Genomic DNA, 23405 nt, shown 5'->3' on the forward strand with positions numbered 1-23405 from the left:
GAAAAATGAAGAAATTAAAATAATAATAATCAACATTTCATAAATTATTTCAAATAAAATAAGTAACAATCAAAAGAATGAGGATCAAATTTGATAAATAAAAAATTTCAATAAAAAAATGATAAGAAAAAAGCAAATAACAATTATAAAAATAAGGACCAAAGTTAATATAAAAATAAAATTTTAAGAGATGAAATTGAAAAATAAATATTCAAAACAAAATATATATAGCAATCAAAAGTTTGAGGATCAAATTTGATATAATCAACAAATAATGACATTTCTAAATTTTTCACAACTTCCGGAAAGTGTTTTCCCCTCAAATTTTTCTTTTACTGGAAAGTGTTTTCCATTGACCAACTTTCCTACTGGCAAACAAACACAAGAAAGTTTGGAAAGTGCTTTCCCGGAAACCACTTTCCGGAAAACAAACACAGCTAAAAGGAAAACACTTTCCTGAAAACCAAGTCAATTTTTTTTTTACTAAAATTGACCGGAAAGTGTTTTCCGCTGACCGGAAATTGTTTTCCGTTGACCAACTTTTCTAATGACAAACAAACACAGGAAAGTTTGGAAAATGGTTTCCCGGAAACTACTTTCCGGGAAACAAACAAGGCCTAAACCTAAACCTCAACTTATTGATTTTATTTTAAAGTTTTTATCAAAATAATATAGTTATAATTATTATTTTTTATCAACCTTTCTACATCTAGCCCGTATTTTATCTTGGATCAACCATAATTGAGTTTCACAACTACAAAAACAAATCACTTAGGATGCAAGATGCTGGTGGGAATAACATTGTTTTGTTGTTTTCTCGAGCTGGATAAAAGGTTGAAGGGACCACAGTTTGATTGTCCAATTTTGGCTAGGCATCCAATGGTGATGAGTGGTGTGGCATGTGTTTGGTGAATGGAAATTGATTGTTCTTTGTAAACACTTGGGGAAAACTGTGACTGAAATTAAAGAAAGGCCCGTGAGGATTAATTTGAAAAATTTCAAGCAATCATGATTTCTTAACTCCACAAAGAGATGATTATTTCATATTCATCATAAACACAATTATGTGTTCGGGTAAACCATAGAAGATGCTGGATGATTGTAGCTGTAATTGGCAAATGACAATTGATAAGATGTGGAATTATAGCTTTTCAATGATTCTCTCATGTGTTATTTTTTAATCTTGAATTTGCTAGTTTTTTTAATCATTCCTTCTTTTTTAAAATTATGTGATTTTGTGTGATTAAAACCCTCTTTGTTTAAATGGAAGGGTTTTTTTTTCTATTTTTTTTTTAACTTACTGATCCAAATCCTGGGTTGACCACTGAACCGAAATTTAAAACAATGCCAGCTGCCTCCAACCCTTCGATGGTAAGGAGAGGAAAGGGGAAGGGAAAAGGCCAAAAAGCTAAGATGAATTCTGCTAGAAAGGGAGAAGTAGAACAAAAGTCCAGACTTTAATAAAGAAGAAATGTAGAGAGACCCTAGAAAGCCTGGCTGGACAAACAAATGTGTATAAAATGAATCACTACCTGAAAATTTGGAATCCTACTTTTCTTACTGTCCTGTTATTTATCACTGTACTTATCTTAGCATCAAAACATAATGGACTTGTGTGAAAATTAGGAAGGCGCTTTCATCACTGACTGTAGTTATCTTTACCTGCTCACAATGCATGAGACTGATGAGCAATGAAAACTCTGAAGTAAACCTCGTTTTCAGTTAGTTGTAAATCACTAGAACAAACATAGTAAATTCTATGTCAAGAATTTCTCAGGTTGCAAATCCAACAAGTTTGCTCAAGAGGTCACGTAATGTAGCCAGAACGTGGAATTTAACTCGTCCACAGCTACCGGTTATGTGAAAATCATCATAAATGCAACATAGAGAAAAAGACACAATTACATGCCTATATCATGATTTTCTTTTCAGTTTCTATTAAAGGAATATTAAAGTTTTGATTTACCACCTCTGGTTCCTGGAAACTGTAAGGCATCATAATGGCCAAAACCATGATATATAATCCTAATTGGATCTTCCTTCCCGTACTCCTGACCATACTCTGCAATGGATATCAAGCCCCCAGAATTCTTGTCATGCATGTACACAGTGATTGGCATCCTGCAGTTATTTTATGGCTTCCATCAATATTAACCCCTCAATGAATCTTCCTTTTTTTCCCCAAAAAGACTGAAGACAAATAAATTGAAATCCATATGCTAAACTGGAGTGCACCTACTCTTTTTAGCATACAATTGTAACAAATATAACAAGTAACATATCTTGAAAGACTGTACGAGCATGCTTTTCTTCCCTAGGCACATATTCTTTTTTTCCTGGTAAGCAATTAAAACAACGGGAGAAATGCTTACTTGAGAACATGAGAAGCCATCAACAACTCAGGCTCACCGCCCCACACATGTGGCTTCCTGATTCTCGACACATAGGTGTCAAAATTGCCTTCTATAAACCTGGAGGAATTATCAAGATGTCAAACAAATTTATACATAAAACTTCACCAATGGTGGTTTATTTCTTCAATGTGATATCATATGCCTGCCAACTAGTACAAGGAGTTCAGATTTCATGTAAACTTGATTTCTTTACAAAGGCATTTACTGCTTGAAGAAACTGTGAGCAAAATCGATGGGCATGATTGAATCTATTGAAAACATTGACCGCAAGGTGCATCAGTACTTCTGAAACCAGAATTAATGATTTACCAACATAAATCAAGGTTCTTTCCATTTTCAGTTTCTAGAAAAAAAAGGATATTGCCGGTCCCATTTATATAGCATTCTTTATTGCTAAAGATACACAGGTAATGTAGTGAATAAAATGGAAAAGGTGTACAAAATACACTGGTAATATAGTGAATAAAATGGAAAAGGTGTAAACCCAAAACTCTCACCATTCTGTCTCTTCCCTTCTCTTGATAAACTCGTCAGCAACCTGACCAATTTAACAAAACATCACAAATCAGGAGTCCTGTGGATATGAATATTGCAAACAAGATGCCCTTGGATGGAAAGCTTGAGAATATGGCAAGGTAATAACTTGTATCGCTGAGTTTGGCTTTTGTCGACCAAATTGTTATCATTTAATCTTGTTTTAAGAGATAATATTATTTTTTTCTCTTGAAAGCTCAATAAATGTAACGACAACCCAAAAATCAATAAGAAAAAGACGACAGATTCGCAAAATGATAGATGGTAATCAAGCAATAGGCATTCATGCTTTTTTGCAGAAACAAAATTTCAGACTTCTCATTATTAAAATGAAAGGGTGTAAAAAAGATACTTTAGAACGCAAGTCATCTGCTAATTCTCTCTGAAGGTTTCCACTTGGAGCTGGTTTCCCAGACCGTGTACAAGCCCCGTGAGCTACAGAGCGGAACAAACATCTACCATCTCCTGGTATTCCTGCACAGAGTGGACATTGACACTTCAAGATAGGAATAACAAGTATAAAGGCTTGTTGCACCATCAATTTTAAAATGTACATCTTGGTGATGAAAATGATATGTGCATATACCACTAACAAATTGTGTATGGATGGACAATGAATTGGTGCTCACCAATAATGGAGTAGTCTGTGTAAACTTCCTTCCCGTGTGAGAATTTAACATCTGATAAATTGCAATTGTCCTCCTCTTCATTCTTGTGTGTATCTGCTTCAGCGTGTGTTGGCTCAGAACTTGAATAACAAACCAGAAGACCAAAAATTATGCCAGTGGTGGGATATCCTTGTGACCAAGAAATAGATCCTGTATTATCATTGATTTTGGATAGAACTCCTTGTTTTGAAACTGAAAACCTCAGATTCATGATTTGGCATGGCAATGATATATTGAATTGTCTCTTCAGAGGACCTCTAGATCTAACTACACCTTTTACAGAAAATGATTGCAGATCAGCCCTTTGCTTGGTCAAAACAGATCCAAAACAGTTGCTCTGTATCGTTTGATAGCTAATTGATGGACAAGAGAATGTCTTTGAGACAGACAAAAGAGAATAACTTGACCTGGAAAGACCAGGGTACGAAGAAAAACAGCAAGAAGTGGTTTGTCCTCCAGATACCACATTCAAGATAGTGCTGCCCATTTGTTGAACACGGCTACTCAGGTGGACAACATTCTTCACACACGTACTAATGGGAGAGCAAACAATCATGCTGGCATAGCCTGGACGCACGCACAAAGGACAACACTTAAGTGGCCAACTAATAACAGGCATTTCCTAGATGAGGCCTATGTAGAGGGCTATCAGCCATAATTCACAGCTTTCATGTATAAAGTCCTTCCCTTCCCGCACAAAACACATATAATATACATAGCACAATATTATCCTATATATTTCTGCATGCTCAAAAGTTGTCACTTATCAGAAATCATGAATTGGACCAGCGCTTTGGATTCAACAAATTCTCAACTTGCTGTCCTAAACCCGTTGTAGAGTTCTTGATTTTTTCCATGACAATCTCATTTGCTTAAGATTTGACATTCCCCTAAAAACTAAATCCTTACTTCACTGATGAAAATAAGAAATCACAAGACAATTTGAATTATTATGTAACATTTTACACAGCCCTGGTTTTCTTCCTTGTTCTATTCCATTGCAATATAACTAATCACTTCAGTTAAACAAATCAACAATAACACTGCAGGAGAGGATATAGAAGCAGAAATACCAAGTTCATAGCACAAAAAACCCATTCAAATGTCTGACTAGCACAACATTTGGCCTCACTCTCGCTTTCTTAGGGTCACTTCAATCTCGTCAAACAATTTAACATCATAAACCAACTAGCTAATCGAGGCCAAAAGTAAGATCATTTTCAATCTCAACAAACAACTTAACATCATAAAACAACTAGCTAATCGAGGCCAAAAGCAAGATCATTTTCCAAAATTCCCTCGAAGTCTATCTAACTACACAGGCTCAAATATTAACAAATCCTCAATTTCCTCAACTCTCTTTTGAATCAAACCCAAAATCTATCTTCCCAATAATCCTTCTTTTCTATCAATATCATAAACTACTCTGAAGTCTAGTCAGCAAACCTCAAAGGATCACCATTCTAAGTATACCCGATCAACAAATTAAAAAAAAAAAAAAATTCTTTCGCAGTATGTAATTCTAAGAAATCTCACCATGCAGTCTCAAAAATAGGTTGCAAGACAATATGCAGCTCCTTTTGTCACATATGAGGATCCAAAAACACTTATACAGAAATGTAGAAGACAAAAGCAAGAAATGAAACCTCTAGAAGTGAGCAACAACAGTGAATGTATTTGGGTTTCAAAATTAATCAGTGTCTAGCAATAAACAAAACCCTGAAAGAAAATCAACGATTTTCAGGGTATGTTGTAGAAGAAATAAGGGAACATGCAAGCAAAGATGGGCTTTCGAAGCAAAGAATTATACATCATACCTGCTTTAACCAAGAAAGCAACAAGCTATAAAAAGGAGAAGCTTAGCGATGAATGTTTGTTTTGTTGAATAAGCTGCCCATTTTTTGTTAAGGCCGCTTCTGGTTCGGTGAACTAGAAGCTTGTCTCGTCTGTCCCACAGGCCACAGCTTTGCTTTCGTTCTGGTTCGGATAGGAATCGACAAGTCGTTTCTTTCAGTTTTCAGACTTGGAATATTTGTAACCGTTTTCTTGCTGTATAGTGGCGTTAGATACGACGTGTCGTGTAGTCGTTCGAGGTTGACTGACTTTTTCCTATCACCGGTTGGCGATAAGATAATAGTTTTGAAACCGGCGGTGAGTCCATTCCTAACTGAAATCGGGCTGGATTTAAAAAAAATAAAAAAGTTAAAATTTAGGTTGACAGTAAAATCTAATTAAAAACTTGATTATAATTTATTATTTTTTATTTTTTAACTAATATGATATTATTTTAATTTTTTTAAAAAAATAAAATTAATTTGATCAAAATTTAAAATTCAAATCTTAAACTTAACTGTGTTTAAAAACTCTGATCAGGATGCAGGCAATACTTTTTTTCTTTTCAAGTTTAATTTTATGTTCACACGGCGAGAGTTAATTTTCTATGGCCTTGTTTATCTATCAGAAAATTAATTCTTTTTAAATATATTTTTTAAATAAATTACTTTATATTTGGTTGTATTAAGAATAATAAGATAATGAACTTTGAAAATAATTTTTTTTTATCTAGTATGCTATTTTTATAATAGAGTTGATTAATCGTGTTATCCAATTTCTTATATGGCATCATTTATTTCTTTGATGTTAAGAATAATATTTAGTTGGTGTAGATATATTAAAAATAAATAAATTATGACTCAAATTAATTTTAATCAAATAATAAAAAAAATAACAATTAAAAAAATAATTTAAAAAAAAAACATATAATGTATCACAATTCCCAACATATTAGTACAAAATAACAAAATTAAGTAAAAAAATAACAAAAAAAAGTCTTAAAACAATTTAGGTTAGCATGACAAACTTATAATTTAGAGAATAATGGATGGTTCAACCCGGATTAACTTGTCAAACTCATGACTCGGGTCATGAAATCATGATAACTTGATAGAAAATAAAAGGTAAAAAATTATGTATCATATGATTTCCCCTGAATTTTAGCCACTGTGATGGCCGTAAAAATAAGGTCTTTTTTTTTCCATGCATGTCTTCCATTGAGTAATCCCAATCCAATAAGCAGGGTCAATGATTTTGAAGATTAACTTGGTTGTGCTTTGTTTTTGTTTTCAAGTTTCTTTAAAGATTTTTTTTTATTAATTTAACCATTTAATGTTGAATTATTGAGTTTGAGCTTGTGATTTGTTCTGCTTTTCTTTTTGTGAGGTTATACTTACCTCATATCCTGTGTTTCAAATTAGTAAAGTTAACCAAGGTTGACTCTAGGTTTTTTTTATGATTAATTTTTTTTATTTATTTTTTAACTTGTATTAAATTATTGGTTCTCAAATCTTGTGATTTTTGTCAATTTCCTTCATGCAAGATTATTTTATTTTGGGCGTGATTTAGTTAAAGATAACATATGTTGGCTTGTTTTTTTTTTATTTAACTTTAATTTTTTTTCTAGTTTTTTTTTCAATTTAATTTTAATTACAATTTTATATTATGCTTGTTGGTTTGTAAAATTAGCCTGGATTTAATTTGATTTTTTTTAATTGATTTTTTTTATCTTTGTTTTTTAATATTAGATTATTGAAACTTAAATTTTGTGATTTTTTTAATGTTTTTATAGTTATTATCTGAGAATCACATGGTTATTAAATTAACCTATATTAATTTTATTATTCCCTAAATATCTTTATTTATTTTGAAAAAAAAATTCCGGCTCTCAACATAAAAAAGAAAAAAGAAAAAAACATATTTATTAACCGGAACCGCGGGGAAAAATAATTAAACTGGGCCCACAACGCAATCATTAGTGGGACCCACATTGTACCCCAAAACAAAACCCCTAAAAGTAAAAACACTCCCAGTTCCCTCTCTTTCTACTCCCCTTCCCTCCATTACTCTCTGTTTTTTTTTTTTTTTTTTTTTGTTAAAAAAAAAATCAAAAAGAGAAGAAAACCCCACTCCCTCTGTACTCAGTCCCTCACGGATTTTCTGCCCCGAAGAAGAAGCAAGCAGAAACGATGTGGAATTTGATTTTCTGGATCATCTGTTTACTCATCAACCTTGGCCTCCTCGCTATCGTCTTTTACTCTGTATTTATTATCTTCCTCTCCTTCCAAATAAACCCCAACTCTAATTTCATTCTCTGTTTGCTGAAAACTCAGCATTATGAGTTTCCAAGTTTCTTAATCGCCAATTTTTGCTTTTTTCTTTTTTTGCTAATTCTTTCAGTTTATTTGGTTTCTAAAATAGCTAAATATTCATGCTAAAATTAATTGTTGATACCAGAGTTTGCGCGCAATTTGAATTTTGAACTATTACTATCATTATCCACTCTTTTATACTATAACTTTATTTATTATTTCGTTTAAGATGTTAGCGATGCTGCTATACTAGTTTGTCTGGCTAGATTTGGATCACCGAGAAAAAAAATATAGATTCGATGACAGTTATTGTGGATATTAGGATTGGTATTTTCTCATTGCTGTACTTGCTTGCTTTTAATTAATTTATTTATTTGTAGCTTCTATGCTTAACGGACTTGGAGGTAGACCAGATGGATCCGTTTGTGGCGACGGCTAACATCAACAGGTGGATTCTGCTTGAGTTTGCTTTGCAAGCTGCACTCAGCATTCTTTTACTCTTCACAGGTCACTGGATCTTGTTTTTGGTGGCAGTTCCTCTTACCTGTTATCATGCAATGCTGTAAGTGTGCTGAATACTCGTTCATTCTCTCTAACAAACTGATATTATTGTTCTTCACAGTTCCATTTTGCAATCTACATTCCTTGCTATCACTTTTATATTGCCAAGTTGTCTGCATTGTTTAACTGCAACAAACGGCATCGTTGTGGTTTTAACTAAGAATTTGTTATGTGCGCATGCTTTACTTGGGAGATGGGTTATCGAAGTAGCTTCCTTGTGAGATGCAGGTGAATTTTAAATGTGGACTAGGCATATACTCTTGCATTTAACAAAAAGTATTAACGAAAAAGTGAACAGTTTATACTTTTTTTGTTTCCAGGATATAAATTGAAAATGCATTTGAACTATGGCTTAGAATCTTGCCCTTAATAACACATTTGAACTTCTTTTCCTGACTTCTAGTAGTAATTAGTTAACCTTGTGAAATGAAGGCTAGGCCATCCCTGTTTCTGTAAGTTTTAATATGTGTTTTGCAACTAACAGATTTTCATTATCGCTTTGTTCTGTTCGAGTTGGAGAGAATCGTGGTGTTGGATCGCCGGATGCATTATATAACAACCATTAGCTCAATGATATTTCTTTTACTGTTTCACATGGGGTCCATTGTCTACTTGGCAATGATGATTAAACGATGATCCTCTTGTAGCCTGCGCCCTGCACCCCTCACCATTTCGAATTCAGCCTCATAAATGTCCTTATCTTAAATCTAGTGCTATGGATCAGAGTTTTTGGTTTACGGTTAGTCCTTTTCTGTTTGCATAGCATCACAGTGCCTGTTTATATTTAACATAATTATATTAAGAAAAAACAGCAAAGCCCCATTTGCCATCAGAGAACCATCAACCTATAAGAAGAACCGGCAACTTTATTTTCTAATGCCTCCCACTGAAATGCCATAGCACTGCTTTCTAAGAGTAGCGCGTCTACCAATTTCCCTCAAAATTGTAATATCCTATTTTTATCCAATTAAGTGCGAAAAAGAAGAAGAGTTGTTTTCTTTTCATTCTACTTCCTGAGAGTAATTACCAGCTTTGAAAAACTTTAATTATCTTGTGTTCTGATCTTACATGAGATATTTTGCAACAAGATATATGGTACTGCTCAAAAGTAAACCAATGGGAATAGTATTCATAAAAAAAAGATATGTGTTACTTCTCAAGTATTTGAAAAACATTGATAAATAATCCTTGGTGGGGCCAATTATATTGTCAAGTCACATCAAAAGTTATAATATGATGATTTCTGTTGTGAAAATGACAATGACTTGCAAAAAGAAATGGAAATTGAAAGGTCCTTAGCGAGGTTCCTGATCCATATTAATCATGAATGTGTTTGCTTTAAGCTTTATGTGCTCGTGTTTAAAATGTATATGTCGTCCCACAATATTGCAGGTTTATTAGACGGCAACATCTTATTGATGTCACTGAAGTTTTCAGAAACCTCAACACTGACAAGAAGCATAGGATGATCAAGCTTGGTGTCTACATGATCTTCTTCACAATTTGCATATTTAGGTTTGTTCTGAACTCTGTATATAATTATCCTGATTTCTCATTAAGTACATGTTTCAACTATCTCTTGGTCTGATATATGTTTTCCATTCTGTTTGGGTATAGAATTGGTGCAGGCATCTTATCACTGTTCAACTCTGAAGAATTAGATATCCACTCATCTTTTTTTGAGTTCTAGAAACTTACCATTATTAGCCTGGAAGCTTGATACTTTTTAGTGCTTTAAAATAGGAAAGCATTTGATCATATGAGGGGCTACCAGGTTTATGGTTTTGTAGTTCTGCATTTTTCAGAAAAAGTAATGCTGGCATAAAGTATTTGACCTATTTTTTTATTATTGCACCAATTCTTTATCTACACTCTACATAAAACTGTGCATAAAATTGAAAATAAAACTCCAGTCATGGCATTGAATTTCATTGCTTTTCTCTTGTACAGTTGAACATGTACATATATTCATGTAACTAATTCTATATAATGAATCTGGCACTTCCATGGGTAGAGAATCTTAAGTTCCTACTTTGGCCAAATCACTTACTATCACTGTTAAACCATTGACATAATAGTTCAGGAACCTGATGCTGCTATTTTGACTTTTTTCCCTTAAGTTCTCATTGCTTACTGCACTTCGGTAAGAGGCCAACAATGTAAATCAATGGGTTCATAAAGCTTTGTTTGTTTTTGTGTTAAAAAGTGCTTTTGAATTTTATTTTTTTGGCTCCAAATTAATTATTTTGGATCATTTTGATGTGCTGATGACAAAAATGAAAATTGTTTTTTATATAAAAAAACATTATTTTGATGCATTTCCAAACGAAAAACTCTTTGAAAAACAATTGCTACCACAATCCCAAATATTATCTTAGTACATTGACAAAAATCATGAAGGCGTAGAAGACATAAGCATGTACGGTGGTAAGACTAAGGAGGGATGGAGTATTTGTGAGGTGAAGGATTTAAAGATGAGTGCAACAGGGTCGATTAGGATATGGCCTCCAGGACCCATCTTGGGGTGTATTATGTATCTAGGCTGCTGTGTATTATGTATCTAGGCCGCTGTTTTATGTTTGAATAACAGAGTGTTCTCTCTTCACTACGGTTCCAATTTTTTTTTAATGAATATGTTTGCCAAGATCTCTTTACATTGCTTTTAGGTTCCAAGATATTTGTTGATTATTTGTGAATTTTACATGGATTCTGTGGGAGGGCTTTTGTTGTGAAGGAGCGGGAGTACCATTTTGTGTCCTTTACCCATGAGACACCAGTTCTCTACCTTTCTAAAGGACCTTGAACCATCTCTCTCCTCCATGCTTATAAGAAATTCTTCTTGCAGGGTTGTGCTGTTTGCTGTCAACCTTATAATAAATGACGACGACGACATTGATTCATATTGATCTCTATTCGAATGGTTTTAGCTGCACATTGTAAGTGGGTTTTTCATCTCTGATCCAAACAAAAGGACAAGGAAATGAATTCTAGCCTAGCAAATTATATCTTCTAACGTTTATGTTTAAAGGAGTGCCATCTAATTATTTTCAATGTCATTAGTTTTAACATGTATGCTTACTGATTCATAGAGTTGCTTGTAAGCTGGGTCTTACGGTTAGGTGGTTCCCACGAGGATGTTATCATATCACTGAAATTTTTGGAATGCTACATGGCACATGCATCAGCTAACGTTGATGGATACATTAATCTGTTTCAACTTTCAAGTATATAATGACCTGCATTTTAGTCCTCTGTTTTTCTTGATCGAATGGCTTCTTCAAATGTCTTTCATCTGATTGATATACTTTCGTGTGTTCTTACAGCTACCTGCACAGTCATACAGGTAGCGGGCAGTCTCTTTGCTGCCTTTGTCGGAATCAAATGTGTATGAATTAGGAAGGGGGCGGAAGTTTTGAATTATATTTGCCTCTATCTTATCAACCTGGCTCTGCCTGTAATATGGTATGTTGAAATATGTTGTTGGCGCTAAGCCTTGGTCTAAAGAAAATCGTGATTTTGATATACAACCTTCTCTAACTTTTACTCTCGTCTCAAGTCATCATGTTTTTTTTATTCAAACGGTAAATATAATTTTAATCGCTTACCTGTCAACCAGTACCTTTTTTTTTTTGGCGATTTAGTGCATTTAAGAGATTAAATTCACCTAGTTCATCAGCTAGGTTAGAATTCAGGAAGTCATTATTCATGTTTGATTTTATTTTTGGTTTATTTAAGTTATTAAACTTGGTCTGTTTTCAGATTTATATTATGGATTTTACATGTTAGACTTAGATCATAAATTTATCAAGTTAACCGGTTTGTTAAAATGACACCATTTTAAAAAAACTTTAAAGAATGTTTAAACAATGTTTATCTGTATTTTTTTAAAAATTTAAATTGGATTAATTAGATCATGAATTGATTTGTTAAGTTGTTTGGGTTTAGTTGGGTTAATTTTCATCGGTTTTTTTAAAATCTAGCTCAGGCTAGGTACTGGATAAGTTTGATCGTCTCCTTTTAACTCAATAGCCCTCTACTCTCCTACCGGCACCTAACTGGGTGACGAGTCAGATCTCTAAAAAGACTGGCATGGGCCTCTATCTCTGTGTAGTCTCAGCCCGCCAGCTCCTTATACTGAGACTTGCAAGAGCCGGCGGAAAAAAATCCTTATGATCCGGTAGACGCTGGAGCTGTGGAAAATCAATCCTCCATTTTCCTCCTGTAAAGATGGTAGGTTGCGCAGCCAAGCCACGGGCAAAGGTGCGCAATTCTCAGAAAGAGAAGAGACGGGAGTTCACCTGATTGTAGTTGGGTTGATTTACTTGGCTGGCTTGAACAGCACTGGTTTAAGCGGGACATTCATTGATTTGAGATCACAATGCCAATCAAGTAACGTGAAAACCATGACTGCATTCCTCCCTGCAGTCATCTTTCGGCCAGTACAAACTTTTTAGCTGAACTGGGTTCAATAGCCATGTGACGAGCCTGCAATTATAACTCTAATTTGAACTTCAAAGCTCAAACTATCGAATAAGTCGAACCAAAGTGGAAGTGGAGCTTCAAGGTTTATGTGGATTCAATGTGAATTTTGCTCAGGTTGTATGGAGCTCGCCTCGAGGACTAGTAGAGTCTAGGTTTTGTAACTGGAGCTCCTTTCTAATCTCTAGATTAAATTCGAAGAATTTGGAGTCTGTCTTTCATATGATGAAATTGAATGAAGTCATGTTAGATAGGTTTAGGTTGCCGATTTCAACCCTCAATCTGGTCGGGCCCAAAACCTAGGCTAGGATGCTGGATTGTTGGGTTAACTGGGCCTTGGCGAGGCTGTTAAAAACGCAGCAAAATCTTTAATTGCATGTAAGTTACGTCCGTTTATTTTTGTATTATGAAAATATTTAAAATTTAAATTATTTTTTAAAATTAATATTTTTTTGATATTTTTAAATTGTTTTAATGTTAAAAATAATATTTAAAAAATTAAAAAATATATTTTAATATATTCAAAAAAAAAAAAAGCACTTCTAGAAGGAAAGCTGCCTACGGCGTCCGCATGGGTCCACTCTATCCTCCACAAGCGTTCTGTTGGCGACTTTACTGTAGGCAGCTGTACAATTTCTTCCCCTTCCTCGTAGTTTGTACAATAAAAAAGATACTAATAATCGGTGATTGGACCCTTATGAGAACATCATGAAGGCCCATCGGGTCCACTTCTCCACCTTTCTCAGCTGGATCCGATGGGAAAATTTTTAACCACCTTGACGCGTTGGCCCTACACCAACAACGCCTATTGGTTCGTGACGTTTAGTGGCATGTTGGGTCATTTTCAGGAGCTGGACTTGATCGCAGTTGTCTTCTACATTTCCCTTGTGGACCAATCATCATCAAGGCCTGCTTTGGTGTTTTGGGCTACAACCACTGGGTCTTATTCAAGATGGGTCACTTTTAAGCAAGAAAACAAAGATTGACCGTCAGATGTTCCTCCTTTCTCTTTTTATAATTAAAGGGTGTCTATATTATCATGCGTCTTACTTTTCAAAATAATTTTTTTATTTAAAAATATATAAATTTTTTATTGAGTCTGTTAAGATGTTGCCCTTGTCTACAGCTTCATTGTCTAATGAAATTTAGGCAATAAAACATAAATAATAATATCTCAATAAATAAGTTGATAATGCAATGATGGTTGGTTTTTTAAAGACTTAATGTTAAAATTTTATAAAATTTCATGTTCGGAATAATTATAATTATTTACTTTAAAAAATTCAATTAAATCCAATATGGATGTATAATGTAAAGATTTTGCAATGATGTCCTAATCATTTATTCATGAGGAGAAACCCTATCCAAAGATTTAACCTTCATAGATTAGTTGTTGATATCACTAGAGACATAACCTCTCATTAGATGTTGATTGTTCTTATTGCGTCGTAATCACAACACTCCTATCTCTCTCTCTAGGCTCTTGATTGGAGAAAATAGTGTAGATTTTACAAGCAAAGCACATCCTAAATTCTTCCATTCCTTAACTAAATCGAAAGTATAATATCTTTAAACAATGTCTAAATCACCGTCGAAGGCTTGGCCTAAATAATAGTGAGTTTGTCCCTTGTGTCATCACCACCAACCATGAGCAATACTAAGCACCATTCCCTTTCACTGTCGAGTACACTCAGTGTTTCGATGGCTAAAGCAGCATTGCAGAGCACCATTCCCTTTCACTGTCGAGTACACTCAGTGTTTCGATGGCTAAAGCAGCATTGCAGAGCACCATTCCCTTTCACTGTCGAGTACACTCAGTGTTTCAATGGCTAAAGCAGCATTATTTCCGTCTACTCTCATTATCAATGTCACCGCTGCCACAAGAGATCTCCCTTCACTTCCACATATTCCACCATAGGTACACGACCAGTGCTGCCAACTTCACACTCTCACGTCCTTTTCAGCTTTGTTTGGTTCACAAAAACAGCACAGCGAGATAAATTAGTCATAAATGTTGATGATATTGCCAAACCTAAGACTCAAAGCACCACGTCCATTGCTTAAAAACAGCGTAGTATCTAACCTTGCTTGCTTCCAAGTATGCCTGTTACTCCCTTCAACAACTTGAGAGTAAAAATTACCTCTTTAGGCTAGGCCCTCAACTCCGAGTTCCTTTTTTCCCCTTACAATCCATGTTTTAAAAAAAAAAAAAAATATTTTTATTATTTAACATTAAATTTATTAAAAATTAAATTTTATAATTTATTGTATTATAAAGTTATCCTGATTTTATATCTTAAACTGCAAGTTTAATGAGTTAAAAGGTGATTTATTCGAGTTTTTTTTTCTAGTTGATTTTTTTTTCTCATTATATCATTCAATATTGGATTGATTAGCAATTAGACCTTGTGATTGGTTTGGTTTGCTTTTTATAAGATTACCTCATCTTATGACTCGAGTCACGGGTTTTACGGGTTAAACCGAGTTGTTTTTTGTGTTATTTTTTAATATTTTTTTCAATTTCATATTTTAACACTAAGTTAATTGAAAATTATATTTCATAATTTGTTTTATTTTTCTCTTTATTGGATTATCTCAGTATCATGACCTGAGTTGCGGGTTTGACATATTAACTCAGGCTGATCTGAAACGATCTAATATGTTATCATCTCAATATTGATAAAAAAAAAAATCATCTTGAATATTTATTTTGAATCAAACTATATTTTTACTGATTAATCGGGTCGCATTCAAATTAGCTAAGTTGACCGAGTCACATTGAATCAATCCTTGCCTGTTTTATTTTTTTTACTAGAAAAAATATTAGCAATACTTAAATATTTTTTTACATTAAAAAAAATTAAATCGATTTGCAAAGATAAATAATCCGGTAACTTTTAAAGTTCTAAGTAGATTTCTTTCTCTTAAAGTGTATCTATATTAAGAAAGATTAAAACACTAAACCTGATACTTTAAAGTGTTTGACGATGAAATTAATATATAGGATTAAAACCTTAGGGGCTATAGTAAAATTTGTTGGACTGAATAAAATAATAATAATAATAATAATAATAATAATGTAGGAGTGTTTTATGAGGGGAGAGAGAGAGCTCGGAATGGGATAATGGGCCATCTTCACGTGAATAGCTTGGAGATTGAGGTCCACGGAAGTGGACATTCTCCTAGTCCTAATCATGGGATTTAATACGTGGATTCTGGGGTTTGGAAAATCTTTTGTGGTCCAAATTTCCAACTCATAATAAAAACTTTTGCCTTTTATCAACTTTTGCATGTACATGTCTAGCCTTTTTTCTTTCTTTCTTCTTGTGACGGGTAGGAGCATAGTTATTAAATTTAGTTAGTTTTTTTTAATTGTTTTAAATATTAACATGGAAAAAACTAAATAATTCAATAAATTAGATCAAATTTGAATGAAACTCTTGAATCAACTCGAAATTATTATTTAAAAAAAAACCAAAATAATTTTGCTTTTATATTTAAGTGAACACTATAGGGGCTCTTACTTTAAACTTAATCATTTGGTACAATAACACATACCTATATTCATTTGAAGAATCTATATTCATCTTAAAGAATCTATATTCATGCTTATCTATTTTTATTCCTTCTCGATCAAATGATTTGAGTTTGATTACTCACTATGTTCTATAGCTATGTTTTGTTTTTTTATTCACATTGAATATTCAGATCAGTTTGCGCGCATCTCAACTAATCCATACGGATCCTGAAATTAACGACCAAATAAACTTCCAATAACTATTAATATTGGAAACCACAGGGTTTGAACCTGAGACCAAAAAAAAAGCAGGTCCTTTAATCCTAAATTCTTATTACTAGACTACCTATTAGATGATTCTATGACTATGTTTTTTTATGTAGATAACTTGTGGCATATGGTACCTAGATTTGAAAGGATAGTTTGTATTCTATTATTTTGAATATCCAAATGGTACGATGATTTAATATATCTATAATAGAATTTAATTATATATATAAAAAACCTTTAGAAAACAGATAAATCATTTTTTAATTAGATATCTTTTTTTCAAGCAAAAATTATAAAAACAGCCATAAAATCATAATGAAAAAAGATTTAGTTGGAGTCTCGTCATATTGCCACCTTAACTATCAAGATGTAGAGGTCATACAGTCAAGCAAATTATTGTTAAGAAGTAGATATCGGGAGATGGCTATCCAATCCCATGCACCGGCTCTCATCAATGCCTGTGCTGGTTAATGTGGGCCTGAACGAGGATCATGGCTGGCCTCTCTGAATGCTAGCTCTCTTCCACATTGCGCCACTTGAACTCACCGTTTCAGATTATGGCTGTGGCCACCCATTTCAGAGCTTTTCCTTCGAGATCACGCTGGGTATTATTGATTTTGAGATGCCATGGCTCTACAATCAAACTCGAGTTTTCAATTAAAAAAAATTATCCAATAATAACTAAACCATGGATAATTAATTATAGTTAAAAAATCATTTTTAACTTAATAATTTAAGTTATTAGATGAGGAAACTTGTGCAGCTTTCATATTATATTATGTTTATTTTTTATTAAATAAATAAAAATAATGAGATTTAAACTCGTGATTATTTAATCACCAAGACTCTAATATTATATAAAAAATCATCTTACTTAAACTGATAAATGAAATTTATTACTGGATTGCGTGAGGCTAGCATGGCTTGACATTCAATAATATGCCAACAACCCTAAAATACATGATTTTTACATTTTAAGACTTCTTAGTGTCTTGGGATTTCAGCACAAATAAATCTCGGTTAAAATTTATATTTTTAGTATATTTTTATATCATTTTAATGTGATGATATTAAAATTAATTTTTTTAAAATAAAAAATATATTATCTTAATGAATTTATAAATAAAAAATATTTTAAAAAACAATCACTATTACATTTTTAAACATTGAATTCTGTCTCAACAAGTTTCGATATACTTCTCCATGATTCTTTATTGAAGGCCTTGATCTGCCTAGCTAGATTGTGCTTATGGCACTGCTGTTAAGTATGAGCATGCATTATTTTTACCAGTCTCAAAAGATTAGTCAGAATATCTTGGGTTACCAAAAATATATACACACACATTATTCTTACAGTAAAAAAACATAAAAGATGCAGGAGGGTGAAAAATGATTGATCAGAACCCCTTTTTCTCCCTTCAAAGTGGAAGCCAACTAACATTATTATCCACATGAGAGCATTGCAAAATATTGTTGTCATGTTAACTTAGACATGCAGCAGGTGCCCCCACGATTCAGTCGTAAAGCATCTCCTGGGCGACATCTTGAAGAGTCAGAATAATAATACAGTTATATATATATATATATTCCAATGAAAAAAACCTATTTAAAAAAAAATATTTTTAATATATTTAGTATTAATACAACTATTTATTAATAATAATAAACTAATATAATTTTAATTAAAAAAATTTATGTAAGAGTATATTAACAAGTTTTTAGCAATATTATTTTTATAGAGTTATAAAAATAAGAGATGAAAACTATATATATCTTTTAAAACTTTTCTGAGATGCCCTGTCAGAATAAACCGAGAGGAAACATTATTGTAAACTTGTGTAAGAAAACAGTGAATGTTAGATGCGACAACGTACGTTTAGATGCAAACTAGGCATGTCATGCTTGAATAGGAAATTAAGTAGATTGATTGGATGTCTAGTGTTTTTAAAGTATTTTATAAAAATATATTAAAATAATATTTTTATATATTTTATTTATTTATTATAATAAAATATTAAAATGATAAAAACACTAAAATTTATTAATTTAAAGCTTTTAAAAAAAAATCAAAAATTTTAAAAAATAGTTCAACCGCACTCTCAGCTAATAGTAAAAAAAACCATGGTAAAAAAATTATGATTTGAGGTTTTTTTCTTTAATCTTTTGTTTTTCAAGTCAGTATCAATGTTTTAATTTTTCTTTTCTTTTTTACTTGCTCACATGGTAAAAAGGATTGTATATATTTTAACTGAATATTTGACTTGTGATTTGCTGCGGTTATAAATATTTTTTTAAAAAAAAACAGGAGTAAACAAGTTATTTTAATATGTTGTTTTACATACAAAGAATAAATAAAAGGTTTAACAAATTATCTAATCAGGCAGATGGATAATTATTAATGTGAATAAAATTAAAAAATCATTAACCATAACTAAAAAAAAAACTGGAAAAATTGAGAGATGAATGTGAATCAAGATAATTAATCTCATGAAATGAGATATTTACCTATTTATGTCTATCAAATTTATTTATTAAAACCAATAAAAATAAAAACACATATAAAACCGAGTGAATAAAATAAAAGGAAAAGAAAATACCATGCAAGGTTGGACATATCATAAATATTATTTCACAATAATTATTTTTTTATAAAATAAAGCTTATGTGTATAAAATAAAAAGAAAATCCTTAGATATTAAACACAAAATATGTTTTTTTTATTTTAGAAAAAACCACTATTTAAAAAAAGCCTAGAAAACCCATGGTCTAGGCCATGAGACTGGATAAACTAATAGAAAATAAATTGAAGGTAACTACAAAACCAATTTTTTTTAATAATGCAAAATAATAAAATTGTAAAAGAAAATGAAAAAAAAAACCATAACCATATCAACTCTTAAAACTCATGACCTTTGTCATGAGAATGTAAGCACAATAAATGGAAAAATTAAGAAGCTCCATCCTCAATAAATGAATGATAAAACCCAAAAAAAAATCTATAACTCAAAAAATTATAATTAAAAAAATAAATGTAAAAATAAAAATAAATAAATAAATTAGAGAGTATAAAAAAATTATTACTATAGCCGTTAGATCAAAGATCCAATGTAGATAATATCTTTTATTGTCTAATTATCACTTTATTAATCATTGATTATCAATAATTAATCTTTCAAAAAGTGTTGTAAGAGAGCACTAGCCCAACTTAGCAAGTCGTTAATTAGACAAAGCCCAGTTAGATGCAGGCCTCATTAACCCTATATGTAAACCCTAGCTAGGAACATGCAATGCTTCTATTAATTAAAGTGTAACGAAGACATAAATTTCTTGCCATGAATTTTGATAGACCCTACGTAAGTACTTATGATCAAGGTTGTCAAAAACGCTTTTTTGACACGACACGGAACATACAATTTAAACTCGAATTGTAAAATCGAATCGTAAAATCGTAAAATCGGAAATAAAATTTTTTACCTAAAAATCGTAAAATCGGAAGTAAAATATTTTAACTAAAATCGTAAAATCGCAAGTGAAATATTTTAAACAATACAAATATCCAAACATATTAAATTACATAATTCAAATAAAAGGCAAGCCTAAGTTAACATGGTAATAAATATATAATCACATATTAATGGTTTGGAGTGGAGCTCCTCCAGCCACCAGATGAACATGAATTACTGGAGTCGACATTGGAATGCATGTGGTAGAAAAGGGAACAACTCATTTTAACTCTAAATGGTTCATTTCAAAGCTTGCACTCTATACCTGGAGAGACTAGTTTCAGGGACATAACAAAAATGCAATAGAAGAAGAAAAGGGAGTTGGACAAGGAGAAGAAATAAGAGGTTGGACTCACTAGGAAGTTTTAAGAGACACTGGACACTGCCCCTGTTAGTACTGGAGGTACCAAATTCTGGTCAAGAAAGAACCTCAAGATACTTTACTTGTCTCAATCAATAATATCAGTAAACTAAATAACAGATTGATTGAATTGGGGCTACATGGACAGTGACTGCTCAATCAGCATAACTATGAAGATTTCAACCCAATGCTGCCCCAAACTAACCCAACATCATATGCAGCTTCACCATAAAAATAAACTCAAAGCTGGGTGAAGAAAAAGACTTCCCAATTTACTCATTGTCAGCAACGTATCCAGATCAAAAGATGATCCTAAAGCCAAATGCGAACACAAACAAACAGCTCTAATGCAATCTTGGGCAGGAAAAGAAAACTGCAGGAGCAACAGCTGGATATCTGGATAACAGAAACAAGTTTCACCTTACTCAAACCTCAAAACACTAAGTAAAATCTATTGAAGAAGACTTGAGAGTATAGTCATTGAAAGGCATGCTAACCAAGTAAGAAATCAAGAGACTGGATAGAAATGCAACACAATTGGATAGAAAGAAACAGAGCTACCACATAAAAAAGCAAAAGGGTTTGTATGCACAAAAACTGGTCAAGTTTCAGGAGGTTACAATGTCTCATTCAATCAATCAACGTAAAATGTAAAAAGAAGTGATACATTAACTTTCTTTCTTCTTCAATTCCCACGTAACATAACCATCATCATCGTCTCATATCAAAATAGAAGGAAAGAACGAACGAACTAACCAAAGATCAGGAATGCGTGCCTGTCAAGGCCTTCATTTGAATATGATTAGAAGAAGAATCAGCAACTGAAGAAGCAGCAGTAGGCAAAGCCTCGTAAGATCCTCCTAATCTTTGAACCCCATAACTCTTAGCAATAACACCATAAGTAACTATAACAATGAGCACCACAAACATGACATGAACCACAAAAACCAGATCCAAAATAGCCACCGCTCTCAATCTAGAATCCTCCAACTCACACTTCATCGATCCCTCCACACCACTCACAACATCCAGCAATTTGTGGCAACCATCCGGAATAAACGCGTCCACGTAAAGCGAGAGTCTGGTCTGGAGCATCCAGCAGGAAGTGACAGGGACGAGGTCGGGGACTTGGGTGGGAATTGGGAATTTGGGAAAGAAAAGAGATTTGTTCATTTCTAATTTTCCAATTTTCATTCGCTGAGTCGCTAACGTGACTTTTTTCTAAACTCGGGAAAACGTTACGTTTTCAACGTTTTTTACGAGTCAACCGGTTTTTCTGCGAGTTTGACCAAGTCAACCCGATTTTGCTGGTTTTCGAGTTTTAACCCCGATTCAACACGTTTTTTGTGTTTTAACTCGTAAAATCGTTCGATTTTACGAGTTAAAACGCATTTTTAACAACCATGCTTATGATCCCTCTCGAAGAAACATATACAGTAGCTTATAAAATGATTCGAGCATGGAACCATAGGGATTCGCATCTTTGAAACTTTATTTTTCAACAATTCATTGTAGCCATGGTTGCTGATATGATATGTCAACCACCTTGCACGGTTAGGACGGGAAGTTCATGTTCTTTCCTTTATCGATTTTATAAAAATATTTTTGGTGATTTTGAATTATTTTCAACCTTTTAAATTTTCTATTTCATAAAAAAAAATTCATTGAGTTATTACAAGTTATCAAACAACCATCTTACTTAAAAAAATTTAAATTATTAAATATAATTTCTATTATTCTATAAGGAGGAGTTTTCTGGTGGGTGGCTGAATGACATCTCGCACCTATAGATAATTGTTTTTGTTTTTTCAATCCTATTTTAAAGAGTAAGGCCCGGGGTTTTATTTTTTCTGGACAAATCCTCACTTATTAAATAAAATCTTTCTTTGGTTGTATTTTAGACTACCCATGGTGCTCGTTCTTTGCTTTGCTGCGGGGTTAAGTTTTTTTTTTTAAAATACAAAAAATAATGCTAAAGTAATGAAATAAGGTAAAAAAAAATAGCATAAAAAACCAATTACAATAGATTTATAATCTAGGTAATCAGTGTTAAGCTAACTTAGGATATTTTGCTAAGCACACATGCCAGATTATGAGATTAAATGACCTCTTAAAAATAAAAAGGATTATAAAAAAAAATTGTTTTAAAAAACAAAACATGTTAGCTTTTCAAACTAATAACTCAAGTTATTAGATCTAAAGCACCTAATCTAAAAAAATCATAAAATTTAATTCTCAATCAATCAAATGTTGAAAAAAAAATTAAAAAAAAAATTAACTATACAAAATGATTTAAAAAAAATTAAAATAAATGAAGATCAAAATTAAAATAAAAAATCTTATATTTAATTAAAGAATGAAATTGAAAAAACAAATCAATTTGGTAAAAGGACAAAATAAAATTAAAAAGAATGAAGATCAAAATTGATATAAAAATAAAAATAATGCTATAATTAACGGGTGAAATTGAAAGAATAATAACTCTTGCAAAAGGGATAGGAAAAAAATTAGAAATCAAAACGATAAGGACCAGATCAAAAAAATATAATACCATTAATTTGAATTGAAAAATGAAATTGAAAACCACTATAAATTTCACAAAAGAACCAAGAAAAAAAAAATTAGAAATATAAGGAATAACGACTACATTAGATAATATAATAATTGGTTAATTGGGATCGAGTAGCAAAATTAAAAACAAATAAAACTTTTATAAAATAACAAAGACCAAACTTTAAAAATCAAAAGAATAACGAGGACACGATGACACTTTAAAAAACATGATAGAGATGTATATTTGAACATCGAGAGGCATCGCATGCAACACTAGAAAGGTGTGAGGGCCTCCCACACGCCCTCTTATGTCGTACATGTATATCCATATATTTTTTTATCTAGCCAAGTACAAAATTACTTTTGAATTGACTTTCTAATGAAAAAAAAAATTACTGTG

General features: G+C 32.3%; 2 protein-coding genes across 6 annotated transcripts; one reads left to right on the plus strand and one right to left on the minus strand.

Annotated features, from left to right (window-relative positions):
• Positions 1-1815: 1815 nt before the first annotated feature.
• LOC118052049 (OVARIAN TUMOR DOMAIN-containing deubiquitinating enzyme 4) lies at positions 1816-5647 on the minus strand. 2 transcript variants are annotated; one of them, XM_035062871.2, is made up of 6 exons: positions 5434-5647; positions 3578-4183; positions 3301-3422; positions 2912-2952; positions 2373-2471; positions 1816-2121 (listed from the first exon to the last, which is right to left on the minus strand). In XM_035062871.2, exons 2-6 carry the CDS (start codon positions 4170-4172, stop codon positions 1950-1952), a joined length of 1029 nt encoding a protein of 342 aa, XP_034918762.1. In that variant the 5' UTR covers positions 4173-4183; positions 5434-5647; the 3' UTR covers positions 1816-1949. The 2 variants fall into 2 exon arrangements, with proteins under 2 accessions (XP_034918762.1, XP_034918753.1); XM_035062862.2 differs by lacking the exon at positions 5434-5647 and adding an exon at positions 5153-5335.
• Positions 5648-7512: 1865 nt separating this feature from the next.
• LOC118052023 (protein cornichon homolog 1) lies at positions 7513-11945 on the plus strand. Of its 4 annotated transcripts, XM_035062855.2 has the most exons (5): positions 7515-7710; positions 8142-8323; positions 9715-9837; positions 11168-11258; positions 11646-11945. In XM_035062855.2, exons 1-4 carry the CDS (start codon positions 7639-7641, stop codon positions 11226-11228), a joined length of 438 nt encoding a protein of 145 aa, XP_034918746.1. In that variant the 5' UTR covers positions 7515-7638; the 3' UTR covers positions 11229-11258; positions 11646-11945. The 4 variants fall into 4 exon arrangements, with proteins under 4 accessions (XP_034918727.1, XP_034918734.1, XP_034918746.1 ...); XM_035062836.2 differs by lacking the exons at positions 11168-11258; positions 11646-11945 and adding an exon at positions 9940-10187 and having other exon boundaries at positions 7513-7710; XM_035062850.2 differs by lacking the exon at positions 11646-11945 and having other exon boundaries at positions 11168-11572.
• The last annotated feature ends 11460 nt before the right edge of the window (positions 11946-23405 follow it).

This window comes from Populus alba, chromosome 16 (genome assembly GCF_005239225.2).
Source record: "Populus alba chromosome 16, ASM523922v2, whole genome shotgun sequence".
Classification (NCBI taxonomy): Eukaryota; Viridiplantae; Streptophyta; class Magnoliopsida; order Malpighiales; family Salicaceae; genus Populus; species Populus alba.